The 22389-nt window shown below is 41.7% G+C and overlaps 1 protein-coding gene across 2 annotated transcripts in view; it reads right to left on the bottom strand.

The window, feature by feature from the left end:
* The window catches only part of KIF4A (kinesin family member 4A), a 128571-nt gene that overhangs the window by 43177 nt on the left and 63005 nt on the right, over positions 1–22389 (bottom strand). For both annotated transcript variants that reach the window (XM_011992015.1, XM_011992016.1), the window contains exons 14-18: positions 18615–18671; positions 17447–17632; positions 5054–5157; positions 3967–4111; positions 3110–3220 (exon numbers count right to left, since the gene is read on the bottom strand). In XM_011992015.1, coding sequence (XP_011847405.1) covers positions 3110–3220; positions 3967–4111; positions 5054–5157; positions 17447–17632; positions 18615–18671 — 603 coding nt within the window. The remainder of the gene's footprint in view (positions 1–3109; positions 3221–3966; positions 4112–5053; positions 5158–17446; positions 17633–18614; positions 18672–22389) is intronic.

The following is a 22389-nucleotide window of genomic DNA, read 5'->3' as shown; positions in this document are numbered from 1 at the left end:
ATTTTTAGTAGAGATGGGGTTTCACCATGTTGGCCAGGCTCGTCTCGAATTTCTGACCTCAGGTGATCTGCCCACTTCAGCCTCCCAAAGTGCTGGGATTACAGGCATGAGCCACAGCACCAGGCCAAGAAATGGGTATTTCTTCCTAAAATGTTTGATATAACTCACCAGTGAAGCCATCTGTGCCTGGGCTTTTCTTTGTGGGAAGTTTTTAAACTACTAATTTAACTTCTTGTCATGGGTCTATATAGATTTTCTATTTCTTCTTGAGTCAGTTTTGGTAGTTTTTGTCTTTCCAGGCATTTGTCCACTTCATCTAGGCTATCTAATTTGTTGGCGTACAGTTGTTAATAGTAATTCCTTATAATCCTTTCCTTCCAGCAAGACTAGTAGTGATATTCCCTCTGTCATTCCTAACTTTAGTAATTTAAATTTTCTTTCTTTTTTTTCTTATTAAGGTTATCTGAAGGTTTGTCAGTATTTGTTGATCATTTCAAAAGACCAACTTTTGGTTTCAATGATTTTCTGGTTTTTTCTATTTTGTATTTATTAATTTCTACTTTAATCTTTTTTTTTTTTTTTTTTTTTTTTTTGAGACAGAGTTTCACCCTTGTTGCCCAGGCTGGAGTGCAATGGTGCAATCTTGGCTCAGTGCAACCTCTGCCTCCCGGGTTCAAGCGATTCCCCCGCCTCAGCCTCCCAAGTAGCTGGGACTACAGGCATGCACCACTATGCCCGGCTAATTTTGTATTTTTGGTAGAGAGAGGGTTTCTCCATGTTGGTCAGGCTGGTCTCAAACTCCCGACCTCAGGTGATCCACTCGCCTTGGCCTCCCAAAGTGCTGGGATTATAGGAGTGAGCCACCGTGCCCAGCCTATTTCTATTCTAATCTTTTAATGTTTCCTTTCATCTACTAGTTTTGGGTTTAGTTTGCTCTCTTTTCTTCAGTGTTTTAAAGTGGAAGGCTAGGTTATTGGTTTAAGATCTTTCTTCAATTAAAAAAAACTGAGATGCAGTCTCACAATTTTGCCCAGGCTGGTCTTGAACTCCTGGGCTCAAGTGATCCTTCCACCTCAGCCTCCCAAGTAGCTGGGACTACAGGAGCCTTTCGCGTTTTTTCATATAGGCATTTACAACTATAAAATTCCCTCCAAACACTGTTTTAGCTGTATCCCATAAGTTTTGGTATGTTGTATCTTTGTTTTTATTAATCTCAAAGTATTTTTTAATTTCCCTATGACTTCCTTTTTGACCCATTATTTATTTAGGATTATGTTAATTTCTTCATATTTGTGAATTTCCCAAATTTATTTTTGTTACTGATTTTTAATTTTATTCCATTGTGGTTAGAGAACAGATTTTGTATTATTTTCAATACTTTTGTTTTTTTGAGACAGTCTTGCTCTGTTGCCCAGGCTGGAGTGCAGTGGCACGATCTCAGCTCATCGCAACCTCCATCTCCCAAGTTCAAGCGATTCTCCTGCCTCAGCCTCTTGAATACAGGAGATCACAGACATGCCACCATGCCCGGCTAATTTTTGTATTTTTAGTAGACACGGGGTTTCACCATGTTGGCCAGACTGGTCTCAAACTCTGACATCAGGTGATCTGCCCACCTTGGCCTCCCAAAGTGTTGGGATTACAGGCGTGAGCCACGATGCCTGGCCTGTTTCAATACTTTTAAATTTATTGAGGGATAAAAGGTCTAGCATATGGTCTATCCTGCAGAATGTTTCATGTGCACCTAGGAAGACCATATCCTGCTGTTGTTGGTTGGCGTAGTCTATAGATGTCTGTTAGGTATAGTGTATAATCTAGCATATTACATAAACTATAGACCAATATCTCATGAATATAGATATGAAAATGGTAGGTATTATATTGTTGAAGTCTTCGATATCCTTACTGATCTTGTGCCTATTGTTCTATCCATTATTAAAGTAGGGGCTGGGTTCAGCGGCTCATGCCTGTAATACCAGCACTTTAGGAGGCTGAGGTGAGAGGACTTCTTGAGCCCAGGAGTTCGAGACCAGTCTGGGCAACGTAGTGAGATTCCATCTCTACAAAAAATAAAAAAGTTGCCAGGTGTGGTGGTATACAGCTGTAGGTCTAGCTACTCAGAAGGCTGAGGTGGGAGGATTGCTTGAGACCAGGAATTTGAGGCTCCAGTGAGCTATGATTGCACCACTGCACTCCAGCCTGGGCAACAGAACAAGACCCCATCTCTAAAAAAGAAAGAAAATAAAGAGATGGATTGAAGTCTCCAAATATTTATTACTGTTGATTTGTCTATTTCTCTCTCCATTTCTGTCAGTGTTTGCTTCATATATTCTGGGGGCTCTGTTGTCAGATGTATATTCAGGTCCTTATAATTCTTCTGGATTATACAATATCTTCTTGTGTTCTGGCCTCTGTTTCTCAATATTACAGTTTGCTCTATACATTATTCCCAGATATATCTTTCTAAAGCAGTATTATGTTGGTAACACTTTCTAAAAACCCTTAAAAATCTTTATGCTACTAACAAAATGAGTTCAAACTTCTTGGATCTTTAATAATCCAGCTTCGACTTGCCTTTCCAATGGAATGGTCCACTACTACACTTCACCCCAGTTGGACCACTTGCCATTCCTTGACTATGCCTACAAAGTTGTCATCTCTATTTCTTTGATCTATCTATCTGGAATGCTTGTACTTATCTCTATCAAAACCCTTCCTATTATTCAGGGCCTATTCAGCCATCATCTTTTCACTCCAACTGCAAATTTGCTTTCCTTTCTCTTAGTTACTTTGGTATTTTATTCTTATAGCCCAAATCTCTTTCTTCCTTGTATTTGAGAAATCCATGCTTATGTCTTACCGTCTCCTTTAGATAAGACATTCTTCAAGGGCAGAGTTTATATACTACTAATTTTTCTATTTCTCACAGTGCCTAGTAGATAGTACTTTGAACATAATAGACATAGTAGACATTTAATACAAAGTTGTTAAATTCATGAAAATGTCACACTTTTGGAGACATGAGGTATTTGAAGAGAAGCATCAAAATTGTTAGTCAGCTCAGAGAAGCATTTATTAGCTGGGCCTTCAAGAAGTTTTAGTTACTTACTCGTTCTTTTAACTGTATTACTTCTTTGTCTTTTTTCTGCTTCCACTGTCTAAACTTCTCAGCATCTTCTTTCATTTGACGCATTAACTGTACCCGCTGGTTTTTCATCATCTACAAAAACAAAAACCAGCACAAGTATTAGTCATCTGCACTTTATTCTAGGCTGGTGCGGATGGATAGACTTACCATTAAGAAGAGAGAAAAGCCAGAACTAGGCTGGGAAAGCGGTCCCCAACAGATTTTCTGATTAGGCTTACAATACCCTTGCTATGCTTGCACAGGGTTTCCAAGTATAGACTACACAAGTGAACACTGAGAAGACAGTAAAGAAAAATGTACCTACAAGCTAAATCCAGCCCTAAATTCACTGTATACAAATGAAATTTCAAGGAAACATCTAAGCCTCCAGGACAAATCTACCTAGCAACCACTGTATTCTAAAGGTTTCAGTACAAGTAGCCTGTAACCACCACTTTGTTGGTGCAACAAGTTGAATATTCAATAACTGAGAATTTTCTCTAGGTGTCTGTCATCTTGTTACTACTTCAGGAAATTATGCTGCGTGATCATGGAAGGTGATCAGGATATAACCACTAAGCATGGAGATGTCTTTGTTCTTTGGTTTCAGAGACTCTAACGCTAAATTTTGAAGGTCAAAGCAAGGTTATATTGAGCAGATCCTAGATGACCACTAGCACAATGTTCTGCAAAAGTGGCATTTGTGGAAATTCACACACTTGAAGTGATTGCCCTGCCTGCTATTTTCTCACCTGAAAACACCTCTGGTGTATTTCTAAATGGAATACCTACGTTTGTAAATTCCAATGGGAGTAAATGCAAGGATGAGAATTTATTACCCGTATCTCCTGGTTCAGTTTGGAGACAGTACGCTCTGTGGATTCCTTTAGTTTCAGAAGTTTGGACTGCTCATTCAGTTTCTTCTTCAGTTCAGCGATTTGACCCTCCAGCTCCTGGAGACGTTTGCGGCGGCGCTCACTCAACCTAAACACAGATGCTGTAGAAGTGAGGACTACCAGCAGCAAAGCCTGACTTCAAAAGACATAATACTAGACTCCCAGAGTTAGAATCCTGACATATACAAAATAGGTGACTAGTCACATAGCCATCTTGAAAAAAGAATACCACCCAAACAACCAAACCTGTCTCAATAATAGGAGCTTAATACAAAGAGTAAGACAACTTTTAGTACACAGCAATGCAACTGCCTCAATATACGCCGCCCCTTTTGCATCAGAATGGTTCTTTGAAGGCATTTCACTTCACTTTAGCTATGAAGAATTCTGATGACTATTATAGAAGTCTGAGATAGAAAGTAAACATTCAGCATAACTTTTACAAACATGAGCTTTAGACTCAACCGAGAGATAAAATGGAGTCACTGAGTAAAAAGAAGGTAGCATAGCCCATACAGCAGAGGTCTGAAGGAGAGTAGAATGTTATAGTTATCTGCTTTGGTTTTATTCTTAACTGGTAAGAGATGGCTAGATTGATTTTTTTAATCACTAGCCTGGACATTAATTCCATTCACAAGCTAATTTACCATTAGCGCAGGGACAAAGAAACTGCTGTTATCTAGTTAAGTGTGATAATCTTTCAAAAGCCAGCTCAAGCGCTTTTTACAAAGCCTTCCTTGATCATGGTAGCCTGAATTGATATTTCTCGCCTCTGAACTCTTAACACAATTACTGCCTAAGAAATTTATTTGGCTACTAATCATGTGCTGTGTTATGACATTCTTTTACTGTCAACTTGAGACGCTATTTAAAATTGCAATTATTTAACCACTTTTGTGTTTAGGTTTCCTCTTCATAACTACGTTTAAATCTTTAGGGGCAGTAAATGGGACTTCTACTTCTTTATTTCTTGCAAAGCTCCTCACACATAGTAGGGACTTGAAATAACATTTATTAACTTTAATCTTACTTGGCTTGGTTGACATCTTTCTTTGCTGTCTGAAGTTCAAGAACCAATTCTTCCTTTTCCTTTTGCAGATTGATGACTTCTAATTCTAGCTCTTTTATGTTATCCTAGAAAGGTTATAGGTAAAAGAGAAAGAAGACATTACATGGCACAGGAAGAAAAACCACTTCAGCATTCCATGTCTCAAGGAACTATGCATTAAATTTTACCACTTCGACTGCACGCTGAAAACATTTATTCTTGATTTGATGGAGATTAAAATTACGTAGTAGGAAATGTTTGGAATCTGAGGGTCTGGGTTTTAATCTTGACTGACACACTTAATAAGTATCTTTAAGGAAAGTCACTTCATCTTTTAGTTTTGGTTTCTGTTCAGAAAAGAGTTTATATACGTGTGTGTGTGTATGTGCGCATGAATGTATATGTGTGTGTATATATACTATATCATATATATATATAGTGTGTGTGTGTGTATATATATATATGTATAGCCCAGATTGGTCTTGAACTCCTGAGCTCAAGTGATCCTCCTGCCTCTGCCTCCAAAAGTGCTAGGATTACAGGTGTGAGCCACCACATCTGGCCCTTCATTTGCTTATTTTCTTTCTTTTTTTCTTTTCTTTTCCCTCCTTCCCTTCTTCCTTTCCTTTCCTTTCCCTCCCTCCCCCTTCTCCCTATCCTCTGTCTCTCTCTCTTCTTTCTTTTGAGACAGAGTCTCACTCTCACCTAGGCTGCAGTACAGAGGCATGATCATGGTTCACTGCAGCCTTTATCTCCTGGGCTCAAGTGATCCTCCCACCTTAGCCTCCTGAGTAGCGAGGACTACAGGAGTGTGCCACCAACTTGGCTAATTTTTGTATTTTTTTGTAGTGATGCGTTTTCGCCATGTTGCCCAGGCTGGTCTTGAACTCCTGGGCTCAAGCGATCCTCCCACCTTGGCCTCCTTAAAGTGTTAGGATTATAGGCATGAGCCACAGCACCCAGCCCCATAAATCTTAACTGTGAGTATGACTATATACTGACTCCTGTGAGTCCTCCTAGTGAATCATTCGATCTAGGTGAGCTCTTAGGGACTCCCAAAGGTTTCCCTATCTATGTCAATAATTAATAATAACACCTACCTCATAGGGTTGTTGGGAAGATCAAATAAGATAAAAAGGTAGACACTTTGTAAACTGTAAAGAGCTGCACAAATATTCTTATATTCAGAACTTTCAAACTTATCTATTCAATAACAACTGCAGTTCTGCAAGCATTTAGAAAAAGAAGTCTAGAAACTGAAGTTTGACAGTGGAAAATCCAAATTCCATCCTATTCTCATAACCAAAAAAGATTGGAGAAAACTGACAGTAGTTGGCAGCGAAGAAGATTATATGCAGAACCTAGACCAGTATTAGACTGACAAAAAGAAGCAGAGGCAGATTAGGTGGGGTTATATCAGAGAAGCTTTCTAAATGCTTTCTAAATAGGCTAGAGCTGTTTTCCAAGCAATGTACTCAGTCACTTCAGTATAACCACTGAAAATCAAACTTTATAGTTACCTTGCTTTTTTTTTTTTTTTTTGAGACAGAGTCTTGCTCTGTCACCTAGGCTGGAGTGCAGTGGTGTGATCTTGGCTTACTGCAACCTCTGTCTCCCAGGTTCAAAAGATTCTTGTGCCCCAGTCTCCCAAGTAGCTGAGATTACAGGCACCCACCACCACACCTGGATAATTTTTGTATTTTTAGTAGAGACAGGGTTTCACCATGTTGGCTAGCCTGGTCTCAAACTCCTGAACTTAAGTGATCCACCCACCTCGGCCTCCCAAAGTATTGGCATTACAGGCGTGAGCCACCACGTAGCCTACCCTGCATATTTAAAATCACTAACAACATGGGTGTGTATGTATGTATGTGTATATTCATATATTCTTTATATGATAAATATATTCTATATTCATCTATACTTACAACATAGAAAATATATTCTACATTTTTACTTATAGAAGTAACATATAAATATATTTATATAAAAAAATAGATAATACATATAAAGGTCAAGTTCCCTTGACTGCCTCACCCCTGCCAAAATTCCAGTCCCCCTCCAGAAGCAAGCACTGTTACCAGCTTGATGCATATCTTCCATTTTTTCTAGACATTTACATATTCAAATATTATATATCTAGACATTTACATACACAGTCATATGTCACTTAATAACAGGAATACATTCTAAGAAATGCATTGTTAAGCAATTTCATCATCGTGTGAACATGATAGTGTACACTTATACAAATCTATATAGTATAGCCTACTATACACCCAGGCTATATGGTATAGCCTATTGCCCCTAGGTTATAAAACTGTATATCATGCGACTGTACTGAATACTGTGGGTGATTATAACATAATGGTAAGTATTTTGTATCTAAACATAAAAATGGTACAGTTAAAAATACAGTATTATAATCTTATGGGACCATCATTGTATCCATAGTCTGTCATTGACTGAAATGTCATTATTTGGTGCATGATTATATATTAAATAAATGTATTATATATTACATATCACATAATATCTATTACTAGAATATGTAATTGATGTAAGTAAATATATAGTATATACACACACACGTGTGTGTTTATACCAATTAAAATGTGTTAAACATAGACTTTTATATATATATGTTATTCTGTAACTTGCCTTTTTTTACTTAATTAGTCATGGAGATTTATTTATATCAGCATATATAGATCTGCCTTGTTTTTTTGCCATAATGAAATATTCTGGTACATGCCTTCTGTGCACATGTGCAAGGTTTTACTAGGGTAGAGAGAAATGGGAATTACACAGTCATGAGGGTATACATTTTCAATTTTTATAGACCTGCCAAATTGTCATCCAAAGGGGCTATTCCACTCTTGCCAGCTAAGCACGAGAGTACTTTGTTTGCACCCTTGTCAACATTTGATATTGCTACACTTAAAAACTATTACCAATCTGATAGGTGAAAAATAGTTTCTATTCATTATATATACCACATTTAGTCCCTAATTGTCTTACCAACTCCACAAGGGGGAATTATTCAAAAATTTAAGTCCTGGTTTACTACAACTCATGGTAATCTTCATTAATCAGACCCTATGCCTCCCCCTATTTTTCTCTGGCAATTCTTTACAAGTGACAGGAAAAATACCATGCAACTCAGGAGGCTGAGGTGGGAGGATCACTTGAGCCCAGGAAGTCAAGGCTGCAGTGTGCTATGATCACGCCACTGCACTCCAGCCTGGGCGAGAGAGTGAGACTTTGTCTCTAAATAAATAAATAAATAATTGAATTAAAAACTGCTTTTATTTCTTAGAGAAAAAAAAGGGTGATTCACATGTGAGTAAAAGGTATTGATTACATTAAGAATTTATTTCAGGCCTTGTGCAGTGGCTCACACCTGTAATGCCAGCACTTTGGGAGGCCGAGGCAGGCAGATAACCTAAGGTCAGGAGTTTGAGACCAGCCTGGCCAACATGGTGAAACCCTGTCTCTACTAAAAATACAAAAATTAGCCAGGCATGGTGGCGCAGACCTGTAATCCTAGCTACTCGGGAGGCTGAGGCAGGAGAATCGCTTGAACTCAAGAGGTGGAGGTCGCAGTGCACAGAGATTGCACCACTACACACCAGCCTGGGTGACAGAGCAAGACTCCGTCTAAAAAAAAATTTATTTCTTCTTAACTTAATCAAGTATATTTGATGCCATGGGGAAAAGGACGAGATATCTTACTATAGCTATAGCTCCTTACTAGCACCCCTTTGTAGAGTTAGAAATACAATGGGCGGGGCACCCAGTGCTGGTCCTCCCAAGACGGCGATATGCATCCCGGTGATCACCAAGGAGAATTACCCTCTCTACATCCGCAGCACCCCCATGGAGAACGAGCTGAGGTTCCAGTACATGGTGCACACATCTCTGGACATGGTGGATGAGAAGATCTCTTCAATGGGGAAGGCCCTGGTCAACCAGAGGGAGCTCTATCTGGGCCTGCTCTACCCCACAGAGGACTACAAGGTCTTGCCTCATAAGTCACTAGAAACTCTCGACCAGTCCCTTTGGACAAATCACTTGAGATCATGGAGTTCAAAGACGTTCCAAGAGTGGTAATGTAGCTTGTCCATGATGACATGTGCCAGTAGCCACTATTTTACAAAACAATATGGCCTCTACAGAGGAGGTCCGCCTTATTCATGAAGTCTCTGGTTTTGCAGTTAACTTTCTGGACCAGGCATTGATTCGTAAAGAGGGTGAGGCATCCCAGGTGCACATAGAAACTCAGAGTCTGAGTGGCTCGGTTCCTGGAGCCTGAATTGGGTAAGGCTTAGCTGCCTGCCCTTTGCTTCTCCAGTAAACACCAGTTGCCCCAACGAAGTATCTAGGCATGCACCCAGTGTGGTCACTGCAGGACCAGCCCAGCCTGGGCACTGCCTGTGATTCAAGGTTGCCAGACTTCTCCAAAGTGAGGGCACACAGAGGGCCCTCAGCTGGCAGGTTCTTCACCTGCTTTCCCAGCAGTCCTTGTGTTACAAGTGCATTCCCTAACCAGCTATGCAGACAGAGCTACACTACCATCTCCAAGGTGAAGTTTGTCATGGTGGTGAATCCCTCCAACACAGCTCTTCGAGACAATGAAATCCACAGGATGTTCTGGAAGCTGCACAACTCCTACATAGATGTGATGTGCAACCCCTTCTGTAACCCGAGGACAATATCCAGGCCAGGGACTGATAACATGGTGATGTCTATGATGATACAGGTCTGCTGAGTGAGAACTCTGCCACCAGACATTGCAAACAGAAGCTTCAGCATGTGACTGTTGTGGGGATGTCTGCCTCTTCCTGAATGTGATGACCATGGCATTTGGGGCAAGGCTCCATGAATGGTGCACCTCAAATAAAAGTCTTGTGAGATGAGATTTGGCTTTTTCCTTTTGTTGTTAGCAGAGGATTCAACTAAGGAGAGTTTAGCTACGGATCTTTAGTGGTGTGGGCAGAGGTTAGTGACCAGACACAGCAGGAAGTGTGCCCCCAATAGGCTCGAAGCAGGGGAGGCAGGGGTGCCTGGAGCTGAGAGCTCTGGAGCCCACGGGACCTGTGACCACATGGGCTGCCTCTGCTGTTCCCTCTGCCCTTGCTGTGGCTGCTCATTGCTGAATGGGTGGGCTGGTCCATAGGGGTTAGCCTCCTGAGCCCAGATCCAGCCTAGGATCTAGGGGCAAATGCGCCCTTCCCACGTGCGCATTCCCATGGGGGAGGGCCCTCCTCTTTCTGGACTTGGCCTCCATTCTTTGCATGTGGTCCAACATCTGGACACAGCCCAGGCCTTAGAAGGAGCCCTTGTGAAATTTGGAAGGCCTCAGGGCAGCCTACTTCTGAAACCCTGGAGTGGCAGACTCAAGGTGCCCTTTCCTGCCTGTTGGTGCAAAGTAGGTTAGGATCCGGCTGCTGCTCTCCAGATCCCTGGGCAGGCTGCTCTGGGAGCACATGGCTAGGACGAGCCAATTGGATCTGCTCTTTCTGCCCAGAAGCCCTGCAGCCAAAGTCCAGATAACGACCAGGCCTGAGGTGTCAACCAGGACAAGCTGACAGTTCAGGTGGCCCAGGCCTGCCTCCCCAGTGTCGCTTGTTGACGTGGCTGAGTGACAACTGCCCAGGGCAGTGGCAGAGGCCACAAGGACCACCCACGCGGCTGAGCCCTCGGCACACTCCTCACTCCATGTGTAGTCAGTGTCAGCGGGGTTGAGCAACCAAGGCTCAGCCTGCTGAGGAGCCCCCTTCCCTCCCCAGCCCATCTTCCCACCACCCCCAGCACTGGTCTAGGACTACAGAGTTTCTCAAGGACCTTCCAGGATCCCAGAATCCCCTGGGAGCAGGTCAGGCTGTTAACATGGGTTAGTCAGGGGCGGGGCACAGGGAGGTGAACTTTTTCTCTACACATCTTTGGATTTTCATGTCTTCCAATAAGTGCAGTGTTAATTTTATAAATTATAGAAGAAAAAGAAATCAACTAGGAGTGTGTGTGTGAAAACAGCATGCTCCAGGCCTCCCCCGCCCCAGGGTGAACTGGAAGCCCTGAAGTGGGCTGAGGCATGCCAGGCAGCTGATTAGGGTGCACGTGGGCCACAAGCCACCCTCACAGGGTTAAATATTTAACAAGAGCCTCATATTTGTTAAGACAAGGCAGGACCCCAGCCCAAGCACCTCTCCCCTGCAGCTAGGCATGAAACCTTTGGCTTTTAGTGGGGATCACCCCTGCCTAAGTCCTGGCTGTGGTGGGGACTGCAAATTGTTAACCCAGCATCTATTATCCTTCCTCCCTACTAACAGAATCCCAGTGCTTCTGCCCAATTCTGATAAGCAGGCAGACAAAAGCCATGTCCTACCCTCCCTCACAGCCCAGGGTGGGCAGTTGTAGCATGCAAGTGGATGGTGTCGGGAGAGACTTGCAGGAAAGACCCTGTAAAGGGAGCTCAGTTGACAATGTGCAATACCCTTCACCTTTGCCTTCTTCCTGCCCGGAATGTGGATATGATGGCTGATGCTCAGCCAGCTGTCTTGAGAGCATGAGGACAAGATTCACACCCTAAGGCCAAGGAAGCAGAAAGCAGGAAGGATCTTGGAACTTTGCTGCTGTACGTGCCCCAGACTACTTATGTTCAGCTTTTTTTTTTTTTTTTAAATGTGAGAAAATAAATATACCCCTCTCTGGTTAAAGAAAAAGAAAAAAAAAAACAATGGGGGAACACATATCCCCATATTTCCAGGCAAGAGTACAAGAAAGGAGGAATCACTTCTCAGCCTTACCAGTAATCCTTTGTTTATCCTGGAAAAGCCAAAATACATTTGACCTTAAAGAGGCTGCATTGTATGTCCTGTTAATATGGACAATTGAGCTACATATTTAACTTACTCCCTCCTGAAATCCCATGAAAATGAACAAAAAAGGAGGTATAAATCAACAAGAATGAAGAGAGATGAGGAGAGCAGTTGAGAGATATCAACAAACTTTTGGAAGAAGAAAACAGCTGGATAAGAAGCAACTGACGTCCAGAGTGGAAAAAGCTAAAATATGACTCCTACAGGACAAATATCAAGAAGAAGCAAGCCAATACGTACCACGGAGGCACAGAGTGGAACAGAGGCTTCCTTTCTAGAGAGGCCGAACCTAACAGGTTGGACACAGCTAATAGCAGGGATGCAGTACCATACTGCTGACAGGGATTAAATAAAAGTCTGTCTATGATTGGAGAGACTTCAACTCCCTTATTTTCTCTGGGTTACTAGAACGATGGCATACCACCACTAGGCCCACACAACTCTAGGCAAAAGAATAAAAGAGTTCTTTATTGGAAATTGATTAGCCTAAGAGAAATCCATGCACATACAACTTGCTATTGGCTTTTAGTGCCTCCCTCTTAAATATGAATGGATAGCCATGGCTCACTAGAAATTTGAGGAAAGTGTCTTACCTGAAAGACAGACCAAAACAAACACATTAGAGAAAGGAAATCTGGAGGAAACAAAGGCAAAGCAGGAAGAAGAAGAAAACCTTGATAAAATTTAATTCCTATTCTTAGAGATGGGCTGTGAATCCACACAAAAAGAATAAAAGGCTATAACAAGGAACAATTACAGGATCAAAAGGAGACCTTGGAAATTAATAACCAAATGAAATAATTCACTAAGAATGAAGGGAAATCTCCCAGAGTAGAATAAAAAGACAAAGAAATAGAAAATAGGAAGAAAGAGATCAGAAAAGTAGAAACTAAATCTAAGAGATCCAATATCTAAGAGAAGTGCAAGAAAGAGAAAACAGAGAAAATGTAGAGATAGCATTATCAAAGAAATGATAGGAAAAAAACTGCCCAGAAAGGAGTACACATTTCTAGATTGAAAGGACTAGTCAAGCACCAAGTACAATAAATGAGAAAAGAAGGCTGGGTGTGGTGGTACATGTCTGTAATCCTAGCACTTTAGGATTGGGAGGCTGGGAGGATCACTAAAGACCAGGAGTTTGAGACCAGCCTCAGCAACATAGTGAGACTTCATCTCTACAAAAAATAAAAAATTAGCCAGGCATGGTGACACATGCCTGTAGTCCCAGCAACTTGGGAGGCTGAGGCAGGAGGACCACCTGAGCCCAGGAAGTTGAGGCTGCGGTGAGCTGTGATGGCACCACTGCACTCCAGCCTGGGCAACAGAGCAAGACCCTGTCTCTATAAAAACAACAAAAACAAACAAACAAAAAACAGGAAACCATACCAAGGCCCATCATTGTGAAATTAAGTAACACTTGGGGACAATGAAAAGATCCTGAAAGTTTCCAAAGTAAAAAAATATAAGGTCTATTACAAATAATCCAAAATTATAATAGACTTCTCAACAGCAATACTGGAAATAGAAGACAATGGAGCAAGGCCTTCAAAATAATGAAGAAAACATTTCTATAGAATTGTAAACCCAGCCAAACTAACAAGTATAAGAATTTTGAAAAAGCAATTTTCAGACATGCAAAGCTTTAAAGTATTTCCCTTTCATGTATGCATTCTCAGAAAGCTATTGGGGTCTTATTCCACCAAAGCAAAGGGGTATACTAAAGAGGAGGAAGACATGAAATCCATGTCAACACAGAGATGAGAAAGAAATGAAGCAAATCCCCAGGATGATGGTACCAAGCTGGTGGCTGGACAACAGCCCTAGAGAAAGCAAACCAGGAGAGAAGACTCCAGAAGGGTTGTTTTCAAAAAAGAAATGGATAAATTACCTGGTATGTCTGACCACAATGAAGAGGTTTATAGTTTTTTTTCTTTTCTTCTTCTTCTTTTTTTTTTTTGTGAGACACAGTCTTGCTCTGTCGCCCAGGCTGGAGTGCAGTGGCGCTATCTCGGCTCACTGCAAGCTCTGCCTCCTGGGTTCATGCCATTCTCTTGCCTCAGCCTCCCGAGTAGCTGGGACTACAGGTGCCTGCCACCACACCCAGCTAATTTTTTGTATTTTTAGTAGAGACGGGGTTTCACCGTGTTAGCCAGGATAGTCTCTATCTCCTGACCTCGTGATCCACTCGCCTCGGCATCCCAAAGTGCTGGGATGAGTTTTATAGTTTTGTCAAGAAGTTTGGAGATAAAATTATTGACAGGTATATAGAAAACTAAGTAAATGGAAAAAATGTTATCTCTAGAAAATACAAAGAGCTATACAAGAAAGGAAATGCAATCATACTATATGGCTCAATTTTAAACATACTTACATAATCAGAATAATTTAAACACTAAATATTCATTTAAACAAAAAGGGTGATATAACCATTTTGAATGAAGAAAGTGAGGCAGTGTGCGCAGGTGGTGGGATAAGAGAGCTACATTCTTGTCTTCCACTGTGGGAGGTCAATAGATAGTTATCTAAAAAATGTAACATAATCATACTGCCAATTCTTATCTAGAAATATGGAGGTAAATGTCGGAATAGGAATAGAGAACTATTTTGAGTTTTCTAAGAATTATAGTATTTGACTTTAAAAAATGATATATATGTATCTGACATAGAAAAAAATTAAGTTTTTTTGTTTGTTTGTTTGTTTGAGACAGGGTCTCACTCTGTCACCCAGGCTAGAGTGCAGTGGTGCAATCTCGGCTCACTGCAACCTCCACCTCCTGGGTTCAAGCGATTCTCCTGCCTCAGCCTCCCGAGTAGCTGGGATTAAAGGCATGAAGCTAATTTTTGTATTTTTAGTAGAGACAGGGTTTCACCATGTTGGCCAGGCTGGTCTTGAACTCTTGACCTCAGGTGATCTGCCTGCCTTGGCCTCCCAAAGTGCTAGGATTACAGGCGTGAGCACCATGCCCAGCCACAGTTTTTTTTTGTTTGAGATGGTCTCACTCTGTCACTCAGGCTGGATTGCAGTGGTGTGATCTCAGCTCACTGCTGCCTGGACTTCCCTGTGCTCAGGTGATCCTCCCACCTCAGCCTCCCAAGTAGCTGGGACTACAGGCTCACACCAGCAGGCCCGGCTAATTTTTGTATTTTTTGTGGAGACAGGGTTTTGCCATGTTGCCCAGGCTGGTCTCAAACTCCTGGGCTCAAGTGATCTGCCCACTGCAGCCTCCCAAAGTGCTGGCATTACAAAAAACTAAGTTTTTTAAAAGTTAAAAAAGACCATGATAACAAAAGGGAAAAAAACCTCTATTGGCAACTCAGTTATTATTTTGGAAGCAACCTCTAACCTAGGGGAAAAAGTGGTGAAAATTAATTAGCAGAATCACTTTTTTTTTGTTTTTACTCTGAAAATGTATGAGAGCTGGTAATTTTTTAAAAAGCATGAGAATTTGTTGTAGGGTCCTGCAGCCCCATCCATTCTCTACTGGGCCCTGGTATCCCGCTCCTCTCCTAGCTCTGTCGCTGAACGCTGTGCCTTAGTTTACTTCTCTGCACCGGGGGCTCACCCCTAGACCATTCCCAGCAGCTTCCCAGGTGATGTCGGTACCCCTAAGGCTGGGCTTTGCCAGCTGTGGCCCGGCTCCTTAGTACTGCCCAGGAGGCACCAGGTGGCTGAGGATGTGACTGTGGGCATCATTCTAGGCCAGTGGTTCTTGTATTGCATTCCAGCAGCAGGAATATCACCTGGGAACTTGACAGAAGTGCAAATTATTGGCCCCACCCAAGACCCACTGAATTAGAGCTTATGGAGTGGGGACCTGCAAGCTGGGGTTTTAAGGAGCCTTCCAGATGATTCTGACATGCATGAGAATCTGCCAACTACTGATCTAGGCCAGTCATTAGTGTAGCCTGGGGAGGGACTGGGGCTGTCTAGACCAAGAACAGGTGGAAAACACTAGCCTCATTTGGACTCCTGAGACTGGGAACCACCACCAACAAAAACCAACCCTATAGTCTCTCCTCTTAGAAGAGGAAGATAAGTTGGAGGGCCTGGAGAAAGCATACATTTTTTTTCTTTCCCTGCTCCTGGCTTGGTTACAGCTCTGCTCACCTCTCTCACTTGTCTTGGTTCTACAAAAGGTTGTCTAGATGATGCCAGCCAGGCAGGGGGTGGAAGTCCTGGGGAGGCAGGAGGCAGAAGACCCTGACTGTTTATCCCTTGGGAACCTCACCATAGGCCAGATGGCCCGCCTTCGAATGGAAAGAATCCTAACTCCACAAGGAAAGAATCCTAAACCCCCCGTTCCTCCTCCTCCCAACCCCAGGAAGACCTTGTAGACAGTGCCAAAAACAAACAAACAAACAAACAAACAAACAAATAAAAACAGCTCCAACCCCCAGCAGCTGGGAAGACAGCCAGAAGCTGTCCTTCCTCCTCATTCTGGCCCCCCTTCCCAGCCCCCAATACTGTGAACCTTCTTCCCATTCAGCCTGGTTTCCTGGTGAAGGTCCTGCAGTCGTGGGCCCTGGGGGACCCCCCAAGGAAAAGGCCCTCAGGAGGGAAGGGACCAAGGGCATCCTTGGGCCAACTGTCCACCTCTCTTGTCCACTGTTCTCTCCTCCCCACTTCTGTCTTCAAAAGGCTCCTTCCCAGGATGGATCGGGTGCTAGGACAACTAAAATCCAATCCAAAAGCTCTCCCTGCCCCTGTGTCTTTTTTCAGATGTGAGAACAACTGTACAGTGTAAACTTATAAAGTGATTTTAATGGTTATAGATTGGAAATAAAGTATGTCATATGAACAGCTGCCATGGGGGGAAAAGAAAGCATGGGTACTAGAGCTATTCCTCAATATAAGCATATAATACCTTGGGAGTAGTAGGATATAGCTGGATGGGAAAACAACCCACTCTTCCCCCTACCACCCATCCTAATATCCCTTTGTAATCACAAACAATGAGAAACACTGGTCTACAAGGGAAAATAAGTCTGGAGCAAGGGCCATTTCTTGTGGGTAACCTGAAAGCCAAGGATTTGCCTTTAAGTAAAGACCTGATTATTAATTGGCAAAGGCCACTTAGAACTACTATTAGAAAAAAGTTTAGCCATTTGTCAAGTCATGTGACATCCACTAGTCTCTTCATAATTCATACTATAACCCAGACTATTTACCAAAAGATGTATTTTTCTCAGAATCCAAGCATAGTTATTAGAATATAATTTTTCTGTAAGTAGGGACCACATTTATTATAACGTTATCAAACTATTTATTAAATACCTATGGCATAAGGTAAGGCATTAGATAGATTAAATGGAACAAAATTACAGGCTCCCTGTCCTGAATGTATCCTCTTTTTAAACCAACAGTACAACTCCCATTATACTATATACATTTTGTTGTCTTTTCATCATCAAAAATGGTATGCTTGTTGTTTTCTTCCCATTCAGTTTAAGAGACTGTAGACATGAACAAATACTGCGCTAGGAAATAGTTTACCTGGTATTGGTACTGAATGGGCTGTAGTTGGCTGTCATTCTGAGTCATCTTCCTAGCCAGGGCCTCTTTCAGTGCAAGCGCTTTATTCAACTCAACCAGCTCCTTAGACATCTGCGCTTGACGGAGAGCATGCTGAGTGGTAAAAGTGTCAGAAGACCTGTTCGTCTCTGGACTGGTTTCTACTTGCTGGAAAAAAAATCAGGATAACGATTTAAAAGAGAAACAAGCAAATGAAGTTCCTTAGGCACTATTTCATCAAGTCTCACAGGCACTTCTCCATTAACAGTATTTCTGTTCCTTTACAACGGTGGCTCTGCATACATTTGTTTTAAGTGTCTGAAATAAACTGAGCTAGCCTCGTTCCCTGCTCTCTCAAGCACCTTATTTCTTATACACTTTAATGGACTCTTTTAGTACCAACTACGTTTCTTTGCTCTTTCCTTTGTTGATCTGGATGGCATTTCTTACTTTTACCTCATTCCAAGGGGTCCTTACAGGAGAGAAGGTCCTGGAAATTGAGAAAAGGGTTCATTTGTTCTCACACAGCTGACCTCTAGTACCTGATCTAGTATTTTCCTTCTTTCAGAATGTGAAAACTACTGACATAGATTCATTTCAGGGATAAAAGCCTGTCTCAAACAATCCATCATCCAGCCTTTCATTTTGTCTTTATAACCTTTAGTCAACATCTAATACATTTTATCTATCCTTGTGATCTGAACACTCAAATTATTTTCCTTGGTTCTTTTAGCCCCTAATATCTCATCCATAGAAAATTATGCTGAGAAAAAATTCTCTTCAATTTCTCCTCTAATGCTTTTTTGACTTTGCCATAATTTCCTCATTTTTTCCTCTCCTCATTTTTAACTTGCTGGACGGTTGATGCAGAATACTAGCCTCTAACAAGAAATCTGTAAGCTGGGTTGCAAATATGGAACATTACATCCTTGAGAAGTCCTGGCCCCCATTACCAGTTATACTATTAGTGGTAGAGCCTATGCAAGGTAGGGGTTTTATGAAGCTGAGATTTACACTAAAGATTTCTGGATTTCCCAGGCATTCTACGGAGGATGGTAACAATCACAGGTTCTCTTTTTCAGTTGAGTGATAAATTATAGGAAACAGCAGTTAGAGCTCCTGGTTCCACACAAAGGGACCAATTACTTACAGCTTCTTGTTCCACCGCAGTATCAATGGCTGCAGCCATGCAAGCAACAGTTTCATCCTGCAGTAACAAATGTTTTGGTTTAGGGAAAGAGTCTGAAGTAAAGCTTACTAGTGGATTTTATATTGGTTATTGTTAATTTTTTTCAAGTGTATACAGAGACCGTTTAAGGTACTGAACCCATTTTATAGTTACAGAAATCCCAAAAGCCACATGTTTCCATTTCCCATCTCTCAAGAGTCTTTCTTCTTCATAAAGGACAATTGTGTAGTTTTTATAAAAAATAAGGTCATGTGGCAATTGACATATTTCTTGCACTTCTCCTGAAGCCCTGCCAGAGACAGTTGGGCCAGAGTAAAACATTTAGCCATTCCAACAGGCCAAAGTTTAACCCATTTTATGGACTCTACCCTTTCTTTTTATGCATCTACCACTAAGTATACCTCTACTAATGTACAAGTCTAGCCAGTTCTTATGGGGGCTTACCATTCTACAAACAGAATAACGGCAATGCATCAGAAAAGTAAATAGAATGGTTATTTTTTATTTTTATAGTCAGTCAAGGTAGTAGGATCTTCCTCTATAAAGAAATAATTGCCTGGCCAAGCACGGTGGCTTATGCCTGTAATCCCAGCGCTTTGGGAGGTCAAGGCAGGCAGGTCACGAGGTCAGGAGTTCGAGACCAGCCTGGCCAACATGATGAAATCCCATCTCTACTACAAATACCAAAAAAAATTAGCCGGGCGTGGTGGCGAGCACCTGTAATCACAGCTACTCTGGAGGCTGAGGCAGGAGAATTGCTTAAACCTGGGGGGCGGAGGTTGCAATGAGCCAAGATTGCACCACTGTACTCCAGCCTGGGCGACAGAGCAAGACTCCATCATGAAGAAAAAACAAAAAACAAACAAACAAACAAAAACAGAAAGAAATAAATGCCTTAGATGGATGCTTCCAGAAAAATAAGCTCATGAAGTCAGATAAAGGTACTGCAGCCTCTGTCCCTCATGTAAATAAGAACTGATCATAAAGATATGGAATCAATCTAAGTGTATACACACACCACATTTTATTTATCCAATCATCCATTGATATACCATGGACTACTACTGGAATAGTAGTAGTCACACCATGGAATACTACTCAACCATAAGAAGAATGGAATCATGTCTCTTGCAGCAACGTGAATGAAACTAGAGGCTATTATCTTAAGTGAAATAACTCAGAAAGTCAAATACTGCATGTCCTTACTTATAAGTGGGAACTAAATAATGTGTACACATGGACATAGTGGAATAACAGGCATTGGAGACTTGGAAGAGTGAAAGGGTTGGGGGTTGGTGAGGGATGAGAAATTACTTATTGGGTACAAAGTACACTATTCAGGTGACAGCTACAGTAAAAACCCAGTCTTCAGTACTACCCAATTTATCTATGTAACAAAACTGCACTTGTACCCCCTAAATCTAAAAATAGAAAAAAAGAAAAAAGATAAAAAAAGAACAGATCATATGGTATTACTCCAGGTAACTAGGAGGAAAAGGGTAAGCGCTAATTCTTTGGCAAATTATTTTTTGGGGCATTCAAACAACTGCCACCTAGAAGGGAAACCTAAAACTACTTAATAGGACTAATTTGTTTACAGGCTATCATATTAGCAAGCTCTGTTCTCACCACTGGAATTTAGGCTTTATTTGGTATTGTAAGACATGGATTACCACTTCTGTGTAAGTAATTCTCCAAAGCCCCGGGAAAAGAGAATTATTTCCAGGAAGTCATGTAATTAAGGAGGTCACAGGTGAAAGAGCTATTAGCTCAACAGCTAAGAATTTAGGGTTAGCACATGGAGTCTCTATACCACCCCTGTGAAACATTACATAGTTGTTGAAACTTAACTTCTAGTACCTTTAATGTGAGGAGTGAAGAGACCCCTCTTCTCTCACTCTTTTTTGAGACAGAGTCTCGCTCTGTCACCCAGGCTGGAGTGCGGTGGTGCCATCTCAGCTCACTGCAACCTCCACCTCCCGGGCTCAAATGATCCTCCCACCTCAGCCTCCCAACTAGCTGGGACTACAAGTGTACACCACCACACCCAGCTCATTTTAAAACTTTTTTGTAGACAGGGTCTCACTATGTCATGAAGGATGGTCTGATTTTATTTTATTTTTTTGTAGGGACAAGGTCTCACTGTATTGCCTAGGCTGATCTCAAGCTCTTGGGCTCCAGGGATCCACCTGCTCGGTTTCCCAAAGAGTTGGGATTACAGGTGTAAGCCACTGTGCCTGGCCTGAAGAGATCCTTAATAAGTGCTATTTACAAAGCATTTCCCTTACTCTGCCCAGAAACTCCCAACCAGTGAGGCTCAAAGAGAACTTAAAGGAAGCTTCAGTATTCCCATATCCTTTCTCATAATGATTTATAGTACTGGTGACTCTCCAAGTGCAGGACATACTAAATTATTCTTAAAAAGGATTTAAAAAATCTATAAGGGTTACCCTTTCCTCCCTCCCATGTTTCAATTTTCAGTATAAGGACTAATAAGAGGCCTATCCTAGATTATTAGGGCCTATAACACTGGCCTTTGGAGACTTTCTCTAGGACCTTCCAGAGAGTTAGGATCAAAAGTAGATGGGCTAATCCTTGAAGAAGATATGTTGTTACTGTGGGTTTATCTTTGGCTTTTGGCCCAGAGAAATTTTACAATACTAAGGTTTAAGCTTAGGGCTATGGTGACATGTTCTGCATAAACATGGCAGAATTCTGCCCCTATAATTCTAAATGTAAATATACGACAATAAGATTTATTTCAGTCTCACAGCCCTCTTTCCCCTGATTCCAAGACTATAACCAAGAACCTCTTAAAAATTGTGATTTCAAAAAGGTGATGGTCAGGGGAACAAGGCCAGGGTACATTGTGCTACATTAACCAGCAATGTCCTCCAAGATGAAGTTTGTGTTTGTAGGCTGTACCATTACTGGGCATGCAAAATGCTTTTTATGGAACTGGTCTTGGAGGAGGGGATATAAACAAAAAAGATCATTTGATTTTGTAGGAACTGAAAGGACTGCTTGAATTTCCTCACAGGTAACTGTACAAGGAGGTTTGCTTGAATTATATTTTAAAGGAAGAAATGGTACAGTTTAGCGCTTAAGGCCCCAGGAAGAATATCTAGGAACAATGGTTGCCTTTATAATGGAAAAGGGGGTGTTCACTAGTCACTTAAAAATAGTTTTAATCCAGAATGAAGGGCACAAGCACTTACTTTTGAAACATTTTGCTTTCACTGTAGTGAGTCTTAATAAAAGCCACAGGATACACTGTTGTGTATTTCCAAAAAAAAAAATATATATAGCTGGGAGGGTCTCCGAACAATAGATGTGGAGAACTCTGATTCAGGAGTCCAGCAGGACTCCTGGATTAAAGGGCTTACTCTGCCTAACTGTGACAGTGGATGGAAGGCAGGAACTTCATTAGTTTGTGGCAATCTTTAGCACCCTCCTACTGTGTGTGCCAAGTACATTTTAGTGGCAGACACAGTGATTCTGCAGAGTTCCTCTGAGCCAGCCACCACTAGCAACTCCCTCTACAGGCACACCAGGCACCAGTCATATTGCCAGATTCTCACTGAAGATGCTTTATTTTATTAATTTGGTTCCACGGGTTTCCTTCATCTTTCCCATGTGACTCAAAGCCCCAGAAATGAGGTAGTATTAATTCTCTAAGATCAGTGTGATGGCCATGAACAATGGTGGGTACCCTGGGTCACTGTTTCTGAGCTTG

The sequence above is a fragment of the Mandrillus leucophaeus genome, unplaced genomic scaffold (assembly GCF_000951045.1).
Source record: "Mandrillus leucophaeus isolate KB7577 unplaced genomic scaffold, Mleu.le_1.0 Scaffold401, whole genome shotgun sequence".
NCBI lineage: Eukaryota > Metazoa > Chordata > Mammalia > Primates > Cercopithecidae > Mandrillus > Mandrillus leucophaeus.
The sequence above is the reverse complement of the archived record's forward strand: the minus strand, read 5'-3'. Positions and strand labels throughout refer to the sequence as shown.